Source organism: Mustela nivalis, assembly GCF_964662115.1.
Source record: "Mustela nivalis genome assembly, chromosome: 6".
Lineage (NCBI taxonomy): Eukaryota > Metazoa > Chordata > Mammalia > Carnivora > Mustelidae > Mustela > Mustela nivalis.
In genome coordinates, this window is record NC_139025.1 from 114,933,746 (window position 1) to 114,952,968 (window position 19,223).

At 37.6% G+C, this 19,223-nt stretch overlaps 1 protein-coding gene and 1 pseudogene across 7 annotated transcripts in view; one reads left to right on the forward strand and one right to left on the reverse strand.

Moving 5' to 3' along the window:
• Window positions 1-19,223, forward strand: part of BBS4 (Bardet-Biedl syndrome 4) — a 54,864-nt gene that overhangs the window by 8,032 nt on the left and 27,609 nt on the right. For 2 of the 6 annotated variants that reach the window (XM_082735780.1, XM_082735781.1), the window contains exon 3: window positions 12,378-12,423. The exons of 3 other annotated variants lie outside the window; for them this stretch is intronic. Coding sequence is in view for 1 of the 3 variants with exons in the window: in XM_082735778.1 (XP_082591904.1) it covers window positions 1,655-1,730 (76 nt within the window). In the remaining 2 variants the exon portion in view is untranslated. Of the gene's footprint in view, window positions 1-1,583; window positions 1,731-12,377; window positions 12,424-19,223 lie in introns of all 6 variants that reach the window. One more of the 6 variants, XM_082735778.1, reaches the window with a different exon arrangement.
• On the reverse strand, window positions 13,725-15,089 carry LOC309867226 (large ribosomal subunit protein eL22 pseudogene; annotated as a pseudogene). The gene has a single exon. The product of its transcript is annotated as a large ribosomal subunit protein eL22 pseudogene (transcript).

Below are 19,223 nucleotides of genomic sequence, written 5' to 3' on the forward strand. Positions count from 1 at the left end.
AAATGAAACAAGATGGGATTGGGAGGGAAACAAACCACAAGAGACTCTTAATCTCACAAAACAAACTGAGGGTTGCTGGCGGGGGAGGGGAGGGAGAGAGGGTGGTTGGGTTATGGACATTGGGGAAGGTATGTGCTATGGTGAGTGCTGTGAGGTGTGTAACCCTGGCAATTCACAGACCTGTATCCCTGGGGCTAATAGTACATTATATGTTAATTTAAAAAATTATTAAAAAAAAAAAAGGAAGTAACAGTGCTGTAGTGCCCCATCTAATCCTTTCTTCCCACTTTCTGATTTCTGTGATTAAAATTTGTTTTTTCCTGTTCTTGAATCCTTCATACATGAGTACTTACCAGTTCCAGGACCAGTGATAGGTGTCGGGAATACAAAGATAAATAGGGCATGGATTATGCCCTCAGGAATTGGCAGTCTTCAGGACATAGAAGATATAAGCAAATTATTGAAGTGTAGTGTATGCCTTCCAGTTTTTTCAACTCTTTTTGTATGAAATGTCTAGAACTCTTTGACATTATTGCTTTGGTTCTCTGGTGAAATTCATTGTTCCCCCTGGAAGTATAAAGGTCAGGACTAAACAGAGTATTTCAGGGGCGCCTGGGTGGCTCAGTGGGTTAAGCCGCTGCCTTCGGCTCAGGTCATGATCTCAGGGTCCTGGGATCGAGTCCCGCATCGGGCTCTCTGCTCAGCGGGGAGCCTGCTTCCTTCTCTCTCTCTCTCTACCTGCCTCTCTGCCTGCTTGTAATCTCTCTCTGTCAAATAAATAAAATCTTAAAAAAAAAAAATTTAAAAAAAAATAAATAAACAGAGTATTTCAGGTGTGAACAAGACCAAGTGGAATATCTGGAAGGTAAAAATCTCTTCATCTGGATCTTTTATTTCTTTTAGTCCAGCACAGAGTCTAGTTGCCTTTTGGTCACCCATTTTACACATTTGCAATACCACTACATTTTACAGTTCGAAGGATATCATTCATGTAGAATACAATGACTACAGTTAAATGATACCTTTGGAGTTGTGCAGAGAAGTGTCACAGGCACCTAAAATATCAAGGGTATACCTCTTAACCTTCCTTAATTTCTGGGTTCCACAGCCCAAGATTTTAGCTGTCAGAATGGTGAATTACATTTACTCTTCGGAATGTTGTGCTGGCTTTTGAATTCCTGGGGTAACCCCACATGGTCATGATATATTAACCTTTTTACATGTTACTAGATTCAATTTGCTAAGTTTTGTTAAGGACTTTTGCTCTGTTCACGAAGGCTGTTGGTCTTTGTTATTATTGTTCTTTTTTTTTTTTTGCAATGATTTTGTCTTTTTTTGGTATCAGGGTTATGCTGGCCTCAAAACAAGTTGGGAGCTATTCCCTCTTCTCTTTCCTGGAAGACTTTGTATAGAATTGGTGTTGTGTCTTAAATGTTTGCTAGAGTGTGACGACGAAGCAGTCTATGTCTGGATTTCCTCTTTGTTGGAAGACATTTAAGTACAAACTCAGTTTCTTTAATAGATATGGGGCTATTCAGATTGTATGTATTTTTAAAAAGATTTTATTTATTTATTTGACAGAGATCACAAATAGGTAGAGAGGCAGGCAGAGAGAGAGGAAGGGAAGCAGGCTCCCTGCTGAGCAGAAAGCCCAATGCAGGGCTGGATCCCAGGACCCCGAGACCATGACCTAAGAAGAAGGCAGAGGCTTAACCCACTGAACCACCCAGGTGCCCCAGATTATATGTATTTCTTCAGGGAGAGATTTGGTAATGTTTTTCTTTCAAAGAAATTTTGTCCATTTCATCTCAGTTATCAAATTTATTGGCATAAAGGTCATGATACTCCTGTAGTTTTCTTTTAATGTCTTTTTAGACCTTCCTTTTAGGATGTTTTGTGGTAGTCCCTCTGTTCCTGATTTTGATGTTTATGTCTGCTGTCTTTTTTTTCTTGGTCAGCTTGGCTAGAGGTTTATCCACTTTCCTGATCTTTTCAAACAACCAACTTTTGATTTTATTTTTTCTTCTCTCTTTTCTGTTTCAATTTCATTGATGTCTGCGCTTATCTAATACTGTGTTTAATTTGCAGTTTCTTTTTTCTTTCTGCAGTTTCTAAAGGTAGAAACTTAGATTATTGAGGTCTTTTCTGTTGTAAGCATTTAGTGCTTTACATTTCCTTCTAAACACTGTTTAACTGGTTCATATACATTTCAAATGTTTTGACTTTTATAAACTTCTGAATATTTTAAAATTTCCTTTGTGTTCCCCTTTAACCCATGTACAATTAAGAAAAGTATTGATTAATTTCCCTAAATATGGGATTTTTCCAGATATTTCTTTGTTGTTGTTGTTACTGGTTTCTAGTTTAATTCTAGTTATAGTTAAGAAACATACTTTATGTGATTTGTTTTATGGCCCAGAATGTGGTCTATGTTGGTGAATATTCCATGTGCTTTGAAAAAAAGGTGTATTGTTCTGTTGGATGGAGTAATCTATAAATGTCAGGTCAAGTTGTTTGATAATGTTGTTCATCTTTGTACTTATTGGCACAGATATTAATATCCTTATCGAGAAGATACTGATAACCCTTAATGAGAGAAAAGTGTTGAAGTAGGCACATGTAATTATGAGTTTGTCTGTTTCTACTTAAAGATCTATCAATTTCTGGGATGCCAGGGTGGCTCAGTTGGTTAAGCGGCTGCCTTTGACTCAGATCATGATCCCAGCGTCCTGGGATCGCGTCCCACATCAGGCTCCTTGCTCAGCAGGGAGCCTGCTTCTCCCTCTGCCTCTGCCTGCCACTCTGTCTGCTTGTGCTCACTCTCTCTGACAAATAAATAAAATCTTAAAAAAAAAAACTATCAATTTTTACTTTTGTATTTTGAAGATCTGTTGTTGGATGCAAAAACATTTAGGGTTGTTTGAGTTCTTGGTGAATTGGCTCTTTTATCATTATGGAATGTCTCTCTTCTATTCCTGATAATATTCCTTATTTGAAGTCAGCTTTGTCTGATGATAATAGAGCTGTTCCAGTTTTGCTTTGATTAGTGTTTGTATAGGTAATGCGTAGTTTACATACAGTCAAATTCACCTTTTTTTTTTTTTTTAAACATAAAGTTCTGGGAGTTTTGACAAGTGAAAATAGTCATGTGACTACCACCACCACCTCAATCAAGGTATGGAACAGCTTGATCAGTCTCAAAAATTGACCTTGACTTTGTAGTAAACCACTTCTTCCACTTCCAGTTGTTGGCAATCACTGATTTTTTTCTACCTATAGTTTTGTCTCTTTGAGAATATCATTTATTTATATATTTTTAAGATTTTATTTATTTGAGAAAGAGTAGGAACAAGCTCACAAGCAGGGGAAGTGGCAGGCAGAGGGAAAGGGAGAACCAGGCTCCCTGAGGAGCCAGGAACTGGATACAGGGTTCGATCCCAGAACCCTGAGATCTTGACCTGAGTCTAAGGCAGATGCTTAACCAACTGAGCCACTCAAATGCCCCGAGAATATCATTTAAATGAAGCATACATTATGTAACCTTTTGAGTGGCTTTTTTCACCTAGTGTAATATTTTTGAGATTTATCCATGTTGTATATTTGAGTTTCTTTTTATTGATGAGTAGTATTCAGTTGTGTGTGTATACTGCAGCTCATTCATCTACCCATTCACCAAAGGACATTTGGGTATTTGGCTATTACAAATACAGCTGCTATAGAAATATTTGCCTAGAGGGTTTTGTGTGAACATATTTTTATTTCATTTGTGAAGTGTCTTGGAACAGGATTGCTGGATGGTATTTTGAGTATCTGTTTAGTTTTATTGGAAATTGCCAAACTGTTTTCCAAAGTAGTTAAACTGTATTTCCTTCTGCAAAGTGTGAGTGTTCCTTATACCTCATAAATTATTTGGGAAGTAGTCTTTCCTATTTAATTTTCTGGAAGTTTGTGGAGAATGGACTAATTTCATCCTTAAGTATTTGTTGTAATGTTTCTTTGAAGCCATTTGGGCCTGATATTTTCTTCGTAGAAATGTTTTCAACAACAAATTCAACTCACTTAATAGAGATAAGGCTAAACAGATTACTTAATTCTTCTTAATTGAGCCTTGGTAGTTTTTGTCTTTCAGGGAATTTTTTTCACTTTATCCAAATTGTCTAATTTATTGCCATGAGTTCACAATTTTCCCTAACAGATATTAAAAATACTGTGAAGCCTCTATAATTAAAACAGTATAGTACTGGTATACAATTAGAGGATAAACCAGTGTGGGTTGCGGGGGGCACCTGGGTAGCATGATTGGTTGAGTGACTGACTCTTGGTTTCAGCTTAGGTCCTGATCTTAGGGTCATGAGATCCAGTACCAAGTGGGCTTCATGGTTGAGCAAGACTGTGCTTGTCCTCCCTCTGCCCTTTCACCCTGCTCATGTATACACTCTCTTTCTCAAATGAATAAATAAATCTCTTTTTTTGAAATATAAATCTTAAAAAAAGAGAGAGAAAGAAAAGAAGCCAGTGGAAAAAAAAGTTCAGAAATAGACTCAAATACACTTGGCAATTTATTTGTTTATTATTTTTTAAAAAATTTTATTTATTTGAGAGGGAGAGAGCACAAGCAAGGGTGGGAGACACAGAATGAGAAGGGGAGAGGCAGAGGGAGAAACAGGCTCCTAGCTAAGCAGGGAGCCTGACGTGGGGCTTGATCTCAGGATGCTGAGATCATGACCTGAGCCGAAGGCAGGTGCTTAATGACAGCCACCCAGGCGCCCCTACATTTGGCAATTTAGTATATGATAAAGTATATGGTGTCTCAAATTACTGGAGTAAAGATGTATTTTTTAAAAAATTGTGCTGGGACAACTGGATAGCCATTTTGATAAAGAAAAAATTAGATTTATACTTGATATCATACACAAGAATAAACTCCAGATGAGTCAGAGATCTAATCTAAATGTACATAACCATGCAAATACTAAAAGAGGTATTGCCAGAGGTAATACAAGATTGTTAAATGTTATCTTATATAAATATTACCATATATTATATATATATGTATATGTATATATAGCATGGCAAAAGGCACAATAAGGAAAGACAAAGCAAAATAATATAGTGAATTAATATATTGGCAACATATATCACATATAATACCTGATATCCCTAATATCTAAAGAACTCTTAAAAACTTGGGTGGGGGAAGAAAGACAAATACTCAATAGAAAAATGGATTGGGGTGCCTGGTTGGCTCAGTGGGTTGAAGCCTCTGCCTTTGGCTCAGGTCATGATCTCAGGGTAAGCCCCACATCGGGAATCTCTGCTCAGCGGGGAGCCTGTTTTCCCCTCTCTCTCTCTGCCTGCCTCTTTGCCTATTTGTTATCTCTGTCTGTCAAATAAATAAATAAAATCTTAAAGGAGGAGAAATAAAAAATATGTATGTGCTTATTTTCATACACACACACAAAATTCACCAGAAGGCTATATCAGAAACAGATGAGATTGGCTATCTACAGGGCCTTGTGTGGAAATGCCATGGAAAGGATAGGGGATATGACACTTCTTTAGGTATGTCTTTCTGTGTATTTCCAATTTTTGGTATCATGTATTGTTTCAGTAAAAATTGGAAAAACAAAAATCTTTTCTTTTTTTTAAAGATTTTATTTATTTATTTGACATACAGTGACAGATGACAAGTAGGCAGAGATGGGGGAAGCAGGCTCCCCGCTGAGCAGAGAGCCCGATGTGGGACTCGATCCCAGGACCCTAAGATCGTGACCCGAGCCAAAGACAGAGGCTTAACCCACTGAGCCACCCAGGCGCCCAAAAAACAAAAATCTTAAAAATAAAATGCGAGCAAAAGCAAATATGCTGTGGTTTATTGGAGTCAAGTTTTCTTACTGTTGGAGTAGGGAGTTATAATACAGAAAAGGGAGAGGTGAGATTAAAGCCTAATGGATTAGATTGGAATCGAAGATATCAGTATTGCAACATGGCTTTTAATATAGATACATGATTAATAGAATATATTTTTTCCTACTTCTGTCCACTGAGAAGGGTTAGCAGCAATGACATCCTAGTAGCCATGAGCACGTTTAGCACCCAGATCTTAGTTTCTATGTAGTGTTTTTCAGTAAAAGGAACCAGGGTTCCTTAGAGAAATTCTGCCTAATTCCATAAGTAAGGCTAGGAGAGTACAAGATGAACCTGGGATATCTTGTGTTAGAAAGTTTGTCAGAACACAGAAGTGGGTTTGAAGGGCTTTCTCTGTCCACTGGCCAGTTCTAGAGTGATTTAACCCTTCAGCAATATAGCAATGGTTTATAACACATGGAATAAAATAAGAATGCATCAGTGCATACTGATAGAAGTATACTAATATGGAAAAGGAAACACTCATTTAAAATAGAATGATAACTAGTAAGTGTAGAATGAAAGAAAATTAACGTTTGGCAGCCATCATTGCAGTAATCGATTCATGCAAAACTCAGTGGATCTAAACTAGTGGGTAAAAGTTTGATGGGGAACAGGATATTTACTTAAGTCTTTAAATATCTCTCCATAAGATGTATTTTAATTATAAAGTAGTAATAACTTCATAGTGGAAAAGTTTGCCAGACACTACCTTGACCAAATGATGTAAGTTAAACGTCACAGTGATGGAGCACATCAGTATCCTATGCTTTCTAAATCACTTCTGTGGTATTCTTGCCAAAAATCTTGAAGAAATATTAGATGAACCCAAATTGAGACATAGTCTACAAAATAACTAGCCTGCATTAAAAAGAAAAATGTCAAGGTAATGGAAGACAAAAATTAAAGAGGACTAAAGAGACATGACAGCTAACTCCTAACCTATGGTGTTAGATGATTCTAGAGCAGAGAAACATCTTTTTTTTTTTTTTTTTAAAGATTTTATTTGTTTATTTGACAGAGATCACAGGTAGTCAGAGAGGCAGGCAGAGAGAGAGGGGGAAGCAGGCTCCCAGCTGAGCAGAGAGCCCGATGCAGGGCTCGATCCTAGGACCCTGAGATCATGACCTGAGCTGAGGGCAGAAGCTTTAACCCACAGAGCCACCTAGACGCCCTGAAAAACATCTTTTTTTTAAAGTTTATTTAGTTTTAGTAATCTCTACGCCCAGTATGGGCCTTGAACTTAAACAACTCTGAGATCAGGAGTCGCATGTTCTTCCAACTGAGCCAGCCAGGTGCCCCCAGAAAAAAAAATTTTTTTTCAAAAAGAGTTTGTTTATTTATTTGACAGACGGAGATCACACGTAGGCAGAGAGGCAGGCAGAGAGAGAGGAGGAAGCAGACTCCTTGGCTAGCAGAGAGCCCTATGTGGGTCTCTATCCCAGGACCCCGGCATCATGACCCGAGCCAAAGACAGAGGCTTTAACCCACTAAACTACCCAGGTGCCCCTGACCTTTTTAAAGCATACAGTCCAGTGGCATTAGTTACATTTACGGTGTTGTGCAACCATCACCACTATTTCCAAAACTTTCATCCCAAACAGAAACTTTGTGCCCATTAAGCAGTAATTTTCTGTTGTACCTTACCCCCTAGTTCCTAGTAACCTCTACTTTCTTTCTCTGAAATTTACCTCTTCTAGGTACTTGGTATACTCAGAATTGTACAATATTTGTCCTTTTGTGTCTAGCTTATTACATTTAGCATAATGTTTTAAAGGTTCATCTATGCTGCAACAGGTTATACAGAATTCATTCTTTTTTTTTTTTTTTAAAGATTTTATTTATTTATTTGACAGAGAGAGATCACAAGTAGGCAGAGGCAGGCAGAGAGAGAGAGTCGGAAGCTGGCTCCCTGCTGAGCAGAGAGCCCGACGCGGGACTCGATCCCAGGACCCCGAGATCACAACCCGAGCCGAAGGCAGCGGCTTAACCCACTGAGCCACCCAGGCGCCCCAGAATTCATTCTTTTTTAAGGCTGAATGATAATCCATTGTGTGTGTATCTCACATTTTTTTTATCCATTCATTTTTTTAATGGACATGGGTGGTTTTCAACTTTAGGTTGTTGTGAATAATGCTGCAGTGAACATTGGTGCACAAATTTCTGTTTGAGATGCTGCTTTCATTACTTTTGGGTGTGTATCTAGGAATGGAATTGCTGGATCCTATAGTAATTCTATGTTTAGTTTTTTGAGGAAATGCCAGATTGTCTAATACAGCAGCTGCATGTGCAAAGGCTCTAATTTCTCCACATCCTTGCCAACATTGTTTTTTCTGCTGCCTTTTTTTTTTTAAACATAGCTATCCTAGTAGGTGTGATGTAGTATCTCATTGTGGTTACCATTTACATTTCCATAATGATGAAAGATATTGGGCATCTCTTCTCATGTTCTTATTGGCCATTTGGATTTGTTCTTTGTAGAGCTATCCATCAAATGCTTTACCCATTTCTATAGTGAGTTGTCTTTTTGTTGTTGAGGTAATTTTTGAGGTTATTGACTTATTTTATTAGTGATTGATTCATGTCTTTTTTTATTTTAAGTTATTTGCTTCAGTTATCTCAGGGTTTTATTTAAAAATTTGATTCTGAGAACCTTATACAGTACCGTTTTTTTATTATGTGATGTTCGTCTCCATACAGTACATCATTAGTTTTTTATGTAGTGTTCCGTGATTCACTGTTTGCATATTAACACCCAGTGCTCCATGCAGTACATGCCCTCCTTAATACCCATCACTGGACTAACCAATTCCCCCATCCTCCTCCCCTTTAAAACCCTCAGTTTGTTTCTTGGAGTCCGTAGTCTCTCATGTTTCATCTTCCCCTCTGAATCCCCCTCACTTCATTTTTCCCTTCCTTCTCCTAATGTCCTCCATGCTATTCCTTATGTTCCTCAAATAAGTGAAACCATATGATGATTGGCTTTCTCTGCTTGACTTATTTCACTTAGCATAATCTCCAGTCCCATCCATGTTGATGCAAAAGTTGGGTATTCATCCTTCCTGATGGCTGAGTAGTATTCCATTGTATATATGGACCACATCTTTATCCATTTGTCTGTTGAAGGACATCTCTGCTCTTTCCACAGTTTGGCTGTTGTGGCCATTGCTGCTATGAACATTGGGGTGCACATGGCCCTTCTTTTCACTGCATCTGTATCTTTGGGGTAGATACCCAGTAGTGCGATTGCTGGGTCATAGGGTAGCTCTATTTTTAATTTTTTTTGGGGAACTGCTACACTGTTTTCCAGAGTGGCTGCACCACCTTGCATTTCCACCAACAATGTAAGAGGGATCCCCTTTCTTTACAGCCTCTTCAACATTTGTTTTTTCTTGGTTTGTCAATTTTTGCCATTCTAACTGGTGTGAGGTGGTGTCTCAGTGTGGGTTTTTTTTTTTTTAAGATTTTATTTATTTATTTGAGAGAGAGAAAGAGAGAGCATGAGAAGAGGGAGGGTCAGAGGGTGAAGCAGACTCCCTGCCAAGCAGGAAGCCGGATGTGGGACTGGAATCCGGGACTCCAGGATCATGACCTGAGCTGAAGGCAGTCCCTTAACCAACTGAGCCACCCAGGCGTGGTTTTGATTTGAATTTCCCTGATGGCTAATGATGATGAATATTTTTTTCATGTGTCCGTTAGCCATTTATACAGTACCATTTAGTTTAAAAAAGCCAACATTTTTTTCTCTCTCTTCAGTCTGAAAAGAAAGACAGATTTAAAGGAATTGAAAGTCTAGTCTTGATCTAATTTTGGAGGTAAAGTTTTAGCTAAGCATTGTCCTCTTTTTCCTCTTTAGTATCATGTAGAACTGGAGTGATGAGCAAGTTTTTTATATTTAAAAATTATCAAGGCACCTCTTGTGTGCAGAGAATTATGTGAATTGACATAATACTTCTGAGTAAAAGTTTGTCAGTAAGTATCAGGAACTGTAAAAGTTCATATTATTTAATTTAGTACTTCCTGTTTTAAGAATCTATCCTAACAAAGTATAATCAACACATATGTAATTTTTTTCTTAAGCAAAATATTCATTACAGAAGTATTGATAATAGTGATTTATTGGAAACAATCTACATATTCACCAATAAAACAAGCTAAGTGATCATTCATTCATGCAAATAAATACTATGTAGCTATTTAAAATAATGTTTATTTTTTAAAAGGATTTAGAATTGTCTACAAATATTTTTCTTAAAAAGCAAAGGATTAAGAAGAAAATGATAAATTGACAACCATGATTATGATTATCATGATTATCTGTGAGTAGTGTGAACATGTGAAGTTTTAATTTTTTTTTGTTGTTCCTTTCTGTATTTTCAGTAGTAAATAACAGAAAATCCAACTCAAAGTGGCTTAAATAATAAGAAATTTTTTCGGCTAATATAAGAGGAAGTCCAGAATTAAAATGGGCTCTAGCACTGGTCACACAATTCATTGATATATAAAGCCCTGAGTTCTTTCTGCTTTTCCACTCTGCTCTGCGATGCCTGTTTTTTCCTGAATTAAAGCTGCCATTAGCATTAGGCATCTGTTGGTCCAATGCCAGAGATATGGTCTGGCTTCCTATGGTTCTCTTTTAAAAATAAGAAAGGCCTTTTTTCCCCCAGAACCTCTTAGGAATACTCTTTTCATTGGGTCAAATTGATAGGCCTGCCAATCGTGGGCAAGGGAGATAGGATTACCATGATTAGTTTAATTTAATCAATTGATAAGGAGTGAATTTTGAGGAGTCAGGGTAATCATTGCTGGCTGCAGAGCACAGAGGATAGGTACAGACGATAGGTAAGTGGTATATGGATATATAAATGAGGCTGCAGGGGAGGCTGTCAGACTGTCCTCCCTCTGGCACAGTGTTTTAGGAATCATTAGTGCTGAGCTTACTTCTCTTTCCATTATCTGCGTCATCTCTGTTTTTCTCTTTCTGTTTATTCTGTATCTTTGCTTGTAGTGCTGCTGCTACTGATTACTTCTCTTTTCCTTTCTTTTGCCTTTTATGACAAAAACATTTTATTTAATTAATTAATTTATTTTTAATTTTTTAAAAAAGATTTTATTTATTCATTTGACAGACAAAGATCACAAGTAGGCAGAGAAGCAGGCAGAGAGAGAGCGCGGAAAGCAGGCTCCCCACTGAGCAGAGAGCCCGATGCAGGGCTCGATCCCAGGACCCTGAGATCATGACCTGAGCCGAAGGCAGAGGCTTAACCCACTGAGCCACTCAGGTGCCCTGACAAAAACATTTTAAATAGTGTAGATATCTGAATCACACATTTTAATATTGTATGGGTTTGTAAAATGATTGATTCTGAAAAATAGAATATCAGAAAATAGTTTGTTTTGTATAAAACTTGCTTTAATATTACTTAGTAATTTCTCTTGAATTCTGATATGAAATTGGGCTTCCAGTTAAGATGATACAGTAAACTCAAGTTTTGGTCACTCCTGCTCCAGATACAGAGCAATAAAGAATGAAATGTGAGTAGAAAAAAAATACAGTGCCAACCTGCAGGAATTGTCTTTAGGCAAATAGACTATTACAGAAAAAGGAAAGGATAATGGTTCTTATTTTATTTATTTTATTTTAAAATCAGAAAAATCAACACAAGTTCATCATAGAAATTTGGAAAATATAAGGAATATAAAGAAAACAGGATAAATATCAGCCTTAAGAACTAATGAACTTTAGTTGAAAAATTAAACATTAAAGTAGTATTTTGCACAAAAAGCTTTCACATTTCACTGTGAAATCCTTGGGTGTCTTATTAACCTGTAGTTCAGATTTTCTCAGCCTTGACAGTATTGACATTTTGGGCACAATAATTCTTTATGGTGGGAGATTAACCTCTGTGTTGTATGTTGTAGGATGTTAACAGCATCACTAGCCTCTACCTAGTACAAGTTAGTAGTGCCCAGTTGTGACAACCAAACGTCCCAGATATTGCCGTATGTCTCTTGGGTCCAAAATTATTCCTAGTTGAGAACCATTGCTTTGTTTAAACAGTATGACACTTGAAGGTGGAAGGCAGGAAGCTGATAAATTTAACATGAAGAGTTCACACAGAAGTTGAATTAGCAAGCAGAAAGACTTCATCTGAACAAGGAATAGTTGAGGGCATTTTGACTGAGCATCTCTGAGTCTGGACTTGCTTGTTGTCTCCCAAAGACATCCCACCCCTCAGTCTGAGAGGCCTGTAATCCTCATTTGACTCTTGAGGATGGTGACTGCCAGCTGTGGAAGGGGTAAATCACTTTCCGTTTGGGATTTTTGTTCAAATATATCTCAACTTTTTCACGAACAAGGAACTTCTTGTTTGGAATTGTTTACCAGAATTACTTGATGGTTCTGAGAAAATAATATCCTACATGGGGCTACTTAAGTCCTCTTATTTTTCCCTATGGTATGACCTCAGGTGACTTTCTTCTGGCTTTCAGTTGAGGACCCTAACCATCATTGAGGTGAGTGAATTGATTTACTTCGTGGGTATATTTCCGTTGTTTAAGGAGTTTCCACTGGACGCCTTTTCCATTTGGGGGTGGTTATAGCCCAGCATGAGTTTTGTCTATAACCTGAGACAATATAATTACTTGTGAGAAACTTGGTCTCAGCTTGAGGTTTGCTTTCAGGGTATTTTTTTAATAGAAGACATTTTTTATTGAGGCAAAATATATGTAACATAAAATTTACCTCTTTAAACATTTTTAGATGTACAATTTAGTGGCATTAATTACATTCACTGTGTTGTACAACCATAACCACTATGTATTTCAAAACCTGTTTCATCACCATATACAAACACTATGTACCCATTAAATAATAACTCTCCATTTCTTCCTCACCTCTAAGCCCTGATAACCTCTGTTCTACTTTGTTTCTCTGAATTTGCCTCTTCTAGTTGTTTCATATAAGCAAAATCATATAATATTTGCCTTTTTGTATCTTGCTTTTATTCCACTTAGCATAATGTTTTCAAGGTTCATCTGTGTTGTAGCATGTTGTACGGAATTCCATTCCCTTTTAAGGCTGAATAATATTCCATTGTATGTATATACCACATTTTGTTTATCAGTTTGTTTGTTGATGGACATTTGGGTTGCTTCCATAGAGATTTTTTCTTTTGAATTAAAAAAAAAAATTTTTTTTTTTTAATTTTAGGTAGGCTCCCTACCCAATGTGGGGTTTAAAATCACGGCCCTGAGCTAAAGAGTGATAGGCTTTACTGACTGTCTAGCCAGCTGCCCCTCCATTAGATTATTTTTAATGTGTTAGGTTTGTTTTAAGGTTTATTTATTTATTTTAGAGTGGGGAGAGGGGCAGAGGAAGAGAGAATCCCAGGCAGACTCCCCACTGAGACCAGAGCCTGATGTGGAGCTCGAACCCATGACCCAGAGGTCAGACCCCAGTCAAAACCAATGCCCAACCCACTGTGCCACCCGGGCGCCCCATAATGTGTCAGTATTAAAGAATGTAAAGGTTGTGGAGGTTGGGAATGTTACAGATATTCTGGAAATATGTCATTTTCTATGCTGTGTATAACAATTTCTTCTACAAAGTAATTACTATCTGTTTTTTGGTTTCCAGTACTGATTTGATAGATCCGTACTTTAACTTCATTAATACTGTTCCCTTTTTCTATGTTTCCATTCTTGCGTACATAGAATTGTAGAGTCGGAAGGTAATTTAGTTGTTATCTAATTCAGTTTACAATTCACAAGAGATTGCTCTTACAGCATCTTTGATAAACAGTTATCTCACTTCAGTGTTTCCCCTGTAACAGTGAATGACTTTTATTGATTTGCTTTTTGAAGAGATAGTTAATCTTAATTGTCCCCATATCTTCAGCTCTGTTTTCTTAGTCTATTGTAATCTGGCTTTTGCCCTACCACTTCACTGATTAAATTGAGCTGAGCATTGGCATTTTTTTTTATTGTGGTAAAATATACAGAACATGAAATTTATCATCTTAGCCATTTTCAAGTGTATATTTTTGTGGCATTAAGTACATTCACATTGTTTAGCTGCTGTCACCACCGTCCATGTCCAAACTTTTCCATTTTCTCCAGCTGAATCTTTTTTGTTTCCTAAATTTTATTTTAAATTATACAAAATATTCCAGACCAACTAGTTCTAATCCTCATCTTCCTTCTCTTCCTCATCTTGGTTAATCCGGAAGTAATGTAATTCATAACTCTCTTTGCTGTTAGCGACTGTGTGCAGCCAGTCACGGAGATTGTTCTTCTTCAGGTGTGTTTTGGTGAGATATTTCAAATACCTTTTGGAAAAAGGCACCTCAGAAGTTACGGGGTAATCTTGCTTTTGCTCCTTTCAGTTGTTACCACCCCTCCACAGAGATTTTCAGCTTTTCCATTCACTTTGATACTCTCTTGAAGAAAACTGCTCAAAATTGGCAGCATCCATGATACCATCTTCTACAGGGTGGGTGCAATCAAGGGTAAACTTCAGAACTTGCTTTATTTGCCCCCCTTCGCCACAAACTCTTTCACGGGTGCCATGGTGGCAGGAGAGGCAGAAAGGGCTCAGACTGAATCTTTGTACCCATTAAACAATAACTCCGCATTCCTCCCTTCCCCCAGCACCTGGGACTCACCATTCTACTTTCCTTTTCCTTTTTCTCTTTTTCTTTTTTTCCCCCAGTTTTATTGAGATATAACTGACATGATATTATATTATATAATGATGATTTGATAGTGTGTATATTGCAGAATGATTACTGCAGTAAGTTTAGTTAACATCCTCATATAATTTCAGAATCTGTGTGTGAGATGAGAACTTTTAAGATCTCTTAGTACTTTCAGATATATGGTTACTGTATTGTTTACATTAGTCACTGTGCTGTACTTTACATCCCAGAACTTATTTATCTTATAACTGGAAGTTTATACCTTTTGACTCCCCTCATGCTTTTGCCCACCCTCCACCCCCACCACTGGCAATCACCAATCTGTTCTCTATGAGTTCGATTTTTTTCCTTTTAGATTCGGCATATCAGTGAAATCATACAGTTTAATCTTTCCCTTTGACTTTACTTGACTTATCATAATGTCCTCTAGGCCCATCCATGTCATGAATGGAAAAAAAAGAATCTTTCTTTTTTTTGTGGCTGAATAGTATTCCTGTGTGTGTGTATGCGTGTATCACATTTTCTTTATCAATAATATTCTACTTTCTGTCTCTTGATCAGTCCAGGCTTATGTCACATAAGTGGAATCATATGGTATTTGTCCTTTGTTTCTGGCTTATTGTAGTTAGCAGTAATATCTTCAGGGTTCATCCATGTGGTACATGTGTTGGAATTTAATTCCTCTTTAAGGTTGAGTAATATTCCATTCTGTATTCCATAATATACCACATTTTATTTATCCGTTCAGTCATGGATTGTCATTTGAGTTGATTCACCTTCTATTGTCAGTAACACTGCTATGAACATTGGTGTACAAGTGTCTGAGTCTCTGTTTTTCTTTTCTCTCTCTCTTTCTTTCATTCGTTGTTTTTTTTTTTTTAAGAGTTCAGCTTTTTATTGAACATGTTATAAAAGAGATTTAGTCAAATAGACCAAAGTGCATACTGTCAGCCTCCTCAGGTTCTTCTTTCTATGATTCACTTTCTTTCCTCAGCTGAGGCCACAGTGGTGAAGGGGGCAGGTCCGCCACCCTTTGCAGATGAGACTCCCGTGTAGACAATGGCCAGAGTCTTTGCCCTCAAGCCTGGTCAGAGAGATTCATCATTTACTTTGGCTGTGTTGATGAGAGCATTGATTGTAACCTCCATAACCGTCACCTCCTCATTGTGCAGGAGGGCCCAGGAGATGCTGGTGAAAGTGTTGGACTGGCAGCTGCCAGGCTATTCACAGGATGAAGTGGAGGCTTTGCCCCAACATGGCCTTAGCTTCTTTGGAAGGACTACTTTAGCAGCAAATGCAGAAATGGCTCCCTGCTTTCATTTCTTTTAGGTGTATACTTAATAGTGGAATTGCTGGATCATGTGGTAATTTTGTTGTTGTTGTTGTTGTTGTTGTTTTTTAAGGAACAATGCTGTTTCTTTTTAAAGAAACATTTATTTCATTTAAATGGAAGTGCTAATAAGATCTATAGATCCTAAGCGTCCAAGTCTTTTTTTTTTTTGAAGATTTTATTATTTGTCAGAGAGGTAGAGAGATGGGGCAGGGGGTGGAGAGAGAGAACACAAGCCAGGGAGAGCAGCAGGTAGAGGGAGAAGCAGTCTCCCTGCTAAGCAGGGAGCCTGATGTGACACTTAATCCTAGGACCCTGGGATCATGACCTGAGTGAAAGGCGGACATATAACCCACTCAATCACCCAGGTGTCCCCCCCCCCTTTTTTTTTTGATAGAGAACGAGAGAAAGAATGCATGCATGAGGGTGGGGCAGAGGGAGAGGAAGAGAGAGAATCTCAAGCAAACTCCCCGCTGAGTGTAGAGCCTGAGGTGGGGTCAATCTCACAACCCTGAGATCATAACCTGAGCCAAAATCAGGAGTTGGATGCCTAACTGACTGAGCCACCCTGGTGTCCCTTAAGTGCCCAACTCTTGAATTTTGACAAACATATGTACTCATGTAATCATTACTCAGAACAAATTAAACGTCTTTCTCATCCAGAAAGTTTCCTCATGCCCCTTTCCAAGCAGTCCTCCCTTTGGTTCTCTAGGAGGACCCACTCTGATTTCTGTCCCTATAAATTAATTTTGTCTGTGCTTGAAGTTCTTACAGAGGGAATGAATAATACATACTGTTTAGCTTTAGTTATCTTTTCCTCCGTTTTTGAGATTCATCCATGTTGCTGTAATGTATCAGTAGTTTTTTAGTTTTTAATTTTTTTAAGATTTTATTTGTTTGTTAGAGAGAGAGAGAGACAGAGCACAAGCACAGGCAGACAGAGTGGCAGGCTAGAGGCACAGGGAGAAGCAGGCTCCCTGCCGAGCAAGGAGCCCGATGTGGGACTCGATCCCAGGACGCTGGGATCATGACCTGAGCCGAAGGCAGCTGCTTAACCAACTGAGCCACCCAGGTGTCCCAGTTTTTAATTTTTTTAAACGTGCTAATATTCCATTGTATGTCTTAATATACCAGTTATCCATTCTCTTACTGATGAACATTTGTGTTGTTTCCAGTTTTTGACTGTTATGTAAAAGCTTCTGTGAACATTCATTTATGTATTTTTTTGTGAGTGAGTGACATGTGTTTTAATCTCTCAACAGTAAGTACCTAGGGAATGAAATTGCTGGGTCATATATAAACTGTATGTATTAACTTTAAATGAGCCTGCCAGACTGGTTGCTATAAATTCTTTGGTACTCTCAGTCTTTTTCATATTAGACATGCTGGTAAATATGTTGTAGTATCTTATTATGACTTTAATTTGCTTTAAATTTATCACTGGTGATGTTGAATACTTTTTCAACAATACTTACTGATCACTTACTTTGTGAAAGAAATATTCAAGGCTTTTGCCTGTTTTGAAATTGGGTTATTTGTTTTCTTCTTATTGATTTGTAAGAATTCTGTACTGAGGATACAAGTTCTTTTGTCTGTTCTACATATTATGATTCATCCCCGACTGATTCTTTCCTGTTCACTTTCTTAATGCATATTTTGATGATTTTAATTTTTAGAAGTTTTCATTTTGATGAGGCTGATTTATGTTTTTTTCTTTTATGATTAATGCTTTTTGTGTCTTGAGAAATTTACCCTTAGTCACAGAGTTTTGTGCCCCCTCCTCTTCTGTACTGGTATTATAGAAATTAATTCTTTTTGTGAAGGAGGTATTTACTTTGATTGATGACACTTTTTTTTTTTTAAAGATTTTATTTATTTATTTGACAGAGAGAGATTACATGTAGGCAGAGAGGCAGGCAGAGAGAGAGAGGAGGAAGCAGGCTCCCTGCTGAGCAGAGAGCCTGACGTGGGACTCGATCCCAGAACTCTGGGATCATGACCTGAGCTGAAGGCAGCGGCTTAACCCACTGAGCCACCCAGGCGCCCGATTGATGACACTTTTTAAAAATCAGTACATAGCATGCATAAAAAAGTGCATAGATCATAATTGTATAGCCTCAATAAATTTTCACAGCATCCCAGAGGCCCTCCCTCCTGCTCCCTACTACTCCCAAATGTGGTTACTTATATCTGACTTAAAGTATGTGGATCAGTTTTGCTGTGCTTTTGAACTTAATATAAACAGAATCATTTAGTATGTACTTAAAAAATATCTTTTTGTATCTTTTTCATTTGTTATATAGTATTCCACTATAAGGCTATACCCTACTTTATTCAGTTTACTCTTTATTTGTTTGTTTATTTATTTTTAAGTTTTTATTTATTTCTGAGAGAGAGCAAGTGAGCACCAGAGGAGGGGCAGTGGGAGAAGGGAGAAGCAGCCTCCTTGCTGAGCAGGGAGCCTAATTCGGGGCTTGATCCCAGGACCCTGGGTTCACGACCTGAGCTGAAGGCAGATGCTTAACCTACTGAGCTACCCAGGTGCCCCTGTTCAGTTTACTCTTGATGAACATTTGGGATACTTTGATTTTAAGGTGTTATGCATAATGCTACAATGAAGTTATTTGGGTATACACATGTACTTAGGAGTAGGATTGCTTGGTCAGTGGAAGGATAGATTTAGGTTCAGTAGATATAAGTAAGCAGTTTCCAGATATGTTTAATCTCTTTTGTATGCATGTACACATGTGCATTTGTCTCCATGCATTTCTATAGGCATAGAAATTCCTTAAAAATAAAAAGTTCTCTTCTGCTTTTCCTATCATAGAAAAACCTTTAAATCTAATTTAATTTTGTGTTGCTAAGTTACATCTAGTTGACAGCACAAACACATTTTAAAATTGGAAAATCTTTAATGGTTGGGCAGAAACTTGGTGTAGTTTAATGAGTAACCATGAAGATTTGGGTTATAGCCCTGCCTCATTCATTAATTAGCTGGTGAAAGTGAGCAAATCACTTAGCCTCTGGAGTCTTAATTTCCTCATCTGCTGTGTTGGAATAGTCCATGAGGTATAGAACTTGCTAGCCTCAAAGGACCATTCAGTGGACTAGTAGGGGAGGAAAACACTTTGATGTGGATATATACGAAATATATATATAAATAAATTATATATTCTAATATATTCTGTGTACTTAGAGAATATAAGTAATTCATACGAATCAATATATAATAATAAAAATTTATTAATATAAATGGGGGGATACATACATACCCATGCATCCCTAAA